The following is a 6,000-nucleotide window of genomic DNA, read 5'->3' as shown; positions in this document are numbered from 1 at the left end:
AATTAGAGAGCCGCCTCTGCCCTTAAGGACCAAACTTCTGAAATAAAAGGGAATCATGACATGTCACACATGTCATGTGTCCTTAAGGGGTTAATGAGATGAAGTGGTCTGGGACGGGTGACTATAGTGTCCCTTTAAGGGACTTGTCTTTAGTAGTATCAATTGCATTGCAATTATTATCGGCAGAACTCTCCCTTTGTATACAGGTTTCAGTACTTATCCAAAGAAAAATTCTCTCAGCAACTTTTTCTCTCACAGCAAATTTATATAGTTACACAATATTAGGAATACAACACATTAAGGCAGCATATTGCTCCCACATGGCTTAGCTTCCAGATATAACTGAAAATACTCAAATGGTTAACCGGGTGTGAGGTGCATTCCTTAGAACACTCATGGAACATTGAAGGACTTTCTCTACCCCAGTAACAATCTATCTCCAGGGTTCTACACACCTGTTCCAGTCAACCTGCATGACGCCCACCAACAATTTAATTGTCAGGGGTCAATCATTTAAATCGTGTGGCGCCAGAAAAGCTGGACCAAAGCGAATTGAAACCAGGAGTACCTGAGTTAGGGCTAGGGTGAACTTGGGCATTGTCAGTGTACTCCCCTTTCTGGGTGTGCGCCATAAGATCTCCGCCTAGTTCCTGCTTCAGGTCCCACTCTGACCCGATCCTAAGAGGGAAAAAAAACAATGTCAGGAGTTCTGAATGGAGATATCTCGGGAAATACTAACCGTCGCAGAGGGTCTCCATCACCTGACTTTACCGACGATCTAACCTGCAAGGTACAGCTGGCATGCAGTGTATTCTGTGTATACATATAATATGGAGCGTGTCCACTGCTTGTATATACACTAACTCCATGTATATTGTTTAGCAACATACATTAGTGTGAAATAAATGGGTATACTTCGCATTGGCTTATTTGTGTGTTGTTTTTTTAATTTTTTTTATTGCAGTGTGTGTGTGTGTGTGGTTTTTATTTTTTTCACACATCTATAAGACTAGAGACATGCAAACTGTGTCTGGTTTTTAAGGGGTTAATGGCCAACTGTTTGAAGTCATATGGTTCCTGTGGACGGATGTTGTGGTCAGGGCAGCTCTGCTAGAATTCAGTAGCTTTCAGTTGACATGGCATTGTTTGTTTTATCAGAAGGGCTGGCCTGAGGTTAATTGGGTTTCCCCTGCAAAACTTGCAGTATAAACAGAAAGCAGCAACTTGCTCCTATTGCTGTTAATGAAAACTGCTATAAAGCTGATCTTAAAGGGACACTCTAGGCACCCAGACCACTTCAGCTCATTGAAGTGGTGTGTGCGCACTTTCCCAGTCTCCTGAAGGTGCTGATTGGCTTAGAGCATTAGCTGACCACTCTAATCCAATCCGTAGTTTTCCAGTTCATAATAGCAGCTTGAAAACGGTATGTACCTAAGCCATTTAGCAGTACCCCTGCCAGAGTCTTCTGTTCTGAAGAATTTTAGAAAGCGAAAGGCCAAGGAGGCCGAACAATCTGGTGCTGGTGCACCGACTTTGGGATTAAACTATTTGTGAAGGGTTTAACCCCTTGTGGTAAGGAAGTGCCAGAGACCTTCTGGCACCAAAACCATTTCAATTACGTTAAGTGCTTTAAAAGGACCGCTAAAGTCCCCTATTGTTAGGCTCTAGGTTTGTATTTCTAACCCTATAGTGTTCCTTTTTTGTGGACAAACTATAAATGTGCAAATTTGCTCCAGAGCATTTGATGTAATCTGCTGCATGTATCCAAAATCAAAACTCCATACATCGTCATTTATCAGACCTTGAATTACATCTTAGGACAACCGGGCTTGGTAAATACACTATCACTGCCTTGCTGGAGCTTGTCAGCCATGTAGAAGACTTCAAAAGCAAGATTTATCAGTATCCAATCATTGTGTAGTGGTAAATTCACAGAATATAACTGCGTGCTGAGGAAATGCTTTAATATGTTAAAATTGTCTGTTGCAACACACATTCCAAACTATTTCTGGAAGCAAGAACCACACACAAATGTTTCCTTTGGAGCTTCATGAAATGGGTTTCCATAACCACAAACAAGCTTACAATCACTTTTCACTGTGCCAAGTGTTGGTTAGAATGATGTAACACACCTGCTACATTTAGACTTTGGAGTTAATTATTTTCAGAGCCAAATACTTTGGTCTTTGTGGATGCAAGGAAATTGTATCTTTCTGGCTGTATGGTGGTCACTTTCTATTTTTGTGAAGGATGAGTAATTTAGGTTAGACTCCTTAGTAATAAATTAAGGGATATCTTCAAGTAATACTTCATCCCCCCCCATAACAACTTAAGGGTCTAGGCAGAGCGTATCTGCAGAGTGATGTTGGCGGCCGGAATATGACCTAACTCTTGGAAGAGCTTACAAATCAGCGCTGCCCGCCTGGAGCTCAACTAGCTGTACGCCTGCCTTACTGCCCAAACATCCCAGGCAGCAGCCCCACTGGACCCCAGATAAAAAAAATTTCACCCAGCATTCCCAAAGGTAAAGAGGCTGGGTGGATTAAAATTTAAAAAAATGTGTCTCAAATCTGTGTGTGTGTGTGTGCGCGCGTGCGCTAGTCTTTAACCGGAAGGGGTGGGGCAAATTTAAATTAGAGGGTGCCGGAGTTCTGTCATGCCTAGGGAAGCACAGATCCAAAATACATCACTGGGTCTAAGTGCCACTTGAACTTCAGGAGTGAAACCATTATTCCAATGACTTAACCCTGATGTTGGTCATCCGCTGCCCCAGCTTCCATCCTCTGGCCAATGCCGTATGATGAAGTCTTGCTTGGCAGCTGGTGATGGGCTGAAAATATCAGCTTTGCACATTCAGTGGCTTGCAAGATGAGCGCAGTAGTGGCAACAATCTCAAGCATCGGGGACCAGCTTAAAACATTGAAAAAACAGATTAAAGGTATACTAGTGTAATGAATACAAAGTTTTATTCCTTACACTATACCTCCCTCACGGCATTGTAATGGTTACAAAACCCTTGCTTTACTCGCCCAATTACAGCGCTGATCTCCTCCATCTTCATTCATGGGGGGGCTTCATTTTGCAGGCAAACAGACCAATTGCCACTGTTTTAAACACGGCAATTTAAACCAAAGCATGGATTATTATCCGAAAGTAACAACGACCAGAAGCTAAACATGGTCTGTGCAGTTTCAAACTTTTCCTAAACCTGTAGGCAGGATGGCACCTTGTTTGCATGTTGAGCTGGGAATTGTGGGAGCAGAAAGAATTGTGTAACTATGGTTTATCAGAACTACTGTTCCCAAGGTCCTAGTTGAGATGTACACAAGATGCACAACAGTAATTTTTAAATAGATTTTAGATTACCTGCATGCATTTTAATGGGCAGATTGTTTTCCAATACTGTACTGTAGAGATGGTGGTCTCATCCTAGTAATTATTCCGCATAATGAGAATACATTACCCCAGCAAAGTATGTGGAACGTTATCTTGTGCAGCTCCAGGACGTGCGTGTCCTGATCACCATGTATTAACTAGAAGTTTCATTCTCGGGTGGCCCCTGACTTCATTTTAATAACAGCAGCTGAAATAACTCCCGAGACTGTAACTCCAGCTAAGCTTGGGAAGCACTGGAACATGATTTTCGTAGAGTTGCTAATATTGTACAGTCCTCCCACTAACCTCCTATTCTACCCTAATGCTATACATTACACATTAACCACAACACTACCTGAACACAAGGCCTGACAAATTTGCGGGCCTATGTGTTATAAAGTGTCAGGAAACGAGTTTGATTTCCTGACACTATAGTGATCCTTTAAAACATGCAGTGTTGAAATTTTGTGTGTTTGTGTGTTTGTGTGTTTTTTTTTTTTTTTTTTAAATGTTTTTACATTTATTTCATGCCCGTGTCTGCACCACTTGTCCCTCCATGGCTGAGGTCATCAGTCTTTATGATCTCAGCTAAGCCAAAGCATTGGGAGGATATTGTGAATGCGCAGCAAAACACTGCGCTAACTACTCTAAACATTGGTGCTGCACCCTGTGCAGCACTGACTCAGAACTCTCTAATGGCCCTCTGAGTGACTGTCACTAGAGGGTACTAGGCAGTAACACTTGGTGGTGTTTTTTTTTGTTTGTTTTTTCGGAGCATACGCAATAGTCTCCCAATGCTTTCTTATAAGGGTAAAACATTGGACTGGCTGAGATCTCTCAGCGTGGAGGTGGGGCCAGCCATGGTGAGACTAGCACAGCGTAGTAAAGGTGAGTAAAAACACCTTTTTGATGAGATCGGAGGGGGGCAGGTCACCTAAACACACACTCAAATTATTTTTGTGTTCACTCTGCCTCCTTATCTTTGGGAGAGTTGGCGTGGATCCGCTTTTGTTGTGGGGCTGTTCTGATCATCGGTTACCTTGGCTGAATGGGCTCGCAAATCCCAGGACACATTTTCTGGTTGTCATGGCGACCAGGCTCCTGGGATTTGTTGAGCGCCGCCTTAACATTTAAAGGGACTCTATATAGTCACTAGAACTACAACTTGGTGTAGTTCTGTTGTCTACAGCAGAATTTTTTTTTTTTTTTTTTCACTTCTTATTGGATTTTTTAACATGTGTTACAGATATCCAGTAGGTCCGACAGTAATAAATCACAACAATGTATCCATGACATATTACATTGAGTGGGGTATGTGGTACCTCTGCTTCCTCTATATATACATTCTGTGTGACAATCGTGTGCATATACATTAATGACATTGTTCATTTACATGATATAACAAGCCCCCCTCTCCACTGGTCAGCTATCCTCTGTGGCAATCCTGCGCTGACATAAGTGTGTGAGTCGTGGTCCTGGATCATCTCCTATCACTTTACTTAGGTTAACTTTAACATAAATTGAAGTCTAACTTAAAAAATAAAATAATTATAACTGTAATTGCAGGACAATTGTCAGCATTGCTTGAGTTAAGCAGGTGAATTGGTTTTGTTCGCTCTCTGTACTTTTGCGGTCTCCGGTTACTTTCCTCCCTGTGTTTGGGGGTGTTTATGGTTAGTCTTCCCGTGTGCCCCCTCCCCAGGGCCGGATTAACATAGGGGCTGATGGAGCTGCAGCTCCAGGTCCATGGAATAGGCCTATTGATTTAAAAAAAAAAATTAAACAATTTTTTTTTTTCCACACACTACTCTTAGGGATACCACCTGGCTTTTATTTTATTGGCACAGCCAGTATTTGAGGCTGCCTGGCTGGTGCCAATATTGCAGTGATACTGGCAATAGAAATTCTGGTATTTTTCTCCGTATAAACAAGAGATTACTATGCAATACCAACACTGGCCAGTAGGGGTCGCTGTGTGTGGAGACAGGCAGGGATAGGAAGTTCCAGCATATCCCTCCCCGCCTATCTATACTCACTGATCTACAGAGAGTCCAGACAGCAACTCCCACCCTGCAGAGACAGCCTACAGCTCAGGGAAGTGAGAGATAGGGGGGAAAGGCTGCAAAGAGACATACACTGAGACACTAAGGGACATTGGGAGACCTTATGACGGACACAGTGTCCCCATGTCTCCCAGCCAGTGTCCCTGGTGTCTCACTGTCCCCATGTCACCTAGTGCCTCCATGTGTCTCAATGTCCCAATGTCTCCAAGCTAGTGTCCCTGGTATCTCAGTGTCCCCATGTCTCCCAGTGCCCCATGTCTCAATCTCCCCATGTCCTCAGCCCGTGTCTCTAGTGTCTGTGTCCCCTATTTTCCCAATGTCCCCATGTGTCCCAGCCAGAGTCTCCCAGTGTCACTGGTGTCTCCGTGTCCCCAGGTCTCCCTGTGTCCCCAGGTCTCCCCATCTTCCTAGTCTCTTAGTGACATGGGGACCCTGGGATACATGGGGACACAGGGAGACATGGGGCATTGAGACACTGTGATACATAGGATCACTGGGAGACCTGGGGACACGACACTAGGGGGCACTGAGACACTGATACATAGGAATACTGAGACCTGGA

The 6,000-nt window shown here is 43.6% G+C and overlaps 1 protein-coding gene across 1 annotated transcript in view; it reads left to right on the top strand.

Moving 5' to 3' along the window:
* Positions 1 to 508: 508 nt before the first annotated feature.
* Positions 509 to 6,000, top strand: part of RAB37 (RAB37, member RAS oncogene family) — a 45,447-nt gene continuing 39,955 nt past the window's right edge. The window contains exon 1 of the mRNA XM_063425433.1: positions 509 to 790. Coding sequence (XP_063281503.1) covers positions 698 to 790 — 93 coding nt within the window. The 5' untranslated portion in view covers positions 509 to 697. The remainder of the gene's footprint in view (positions 791 to 6,000) is intronic.

The sequence above is a fragment of the Pelobates fuscus genome, chromosome 6, assembly GCF_036172605.1.
Source record: "Pelobates fuscus isolate aPelFus1 chromosome 6, aPelFus1.pri, whole genome shotgun sequence".
In the NCBI taxonomy this organism is placed as follows: Eukaryota; Metazoa; Chordata; class Amphibia; order Anura; family Pelobatidae; genus Pelobates; species Pelobates fuscus.
The sequence above is the reverse complement of the archived record's forward strand: the minus strand, read 5'-3'. Positions and strand labels throughout refer to the sequence as shown.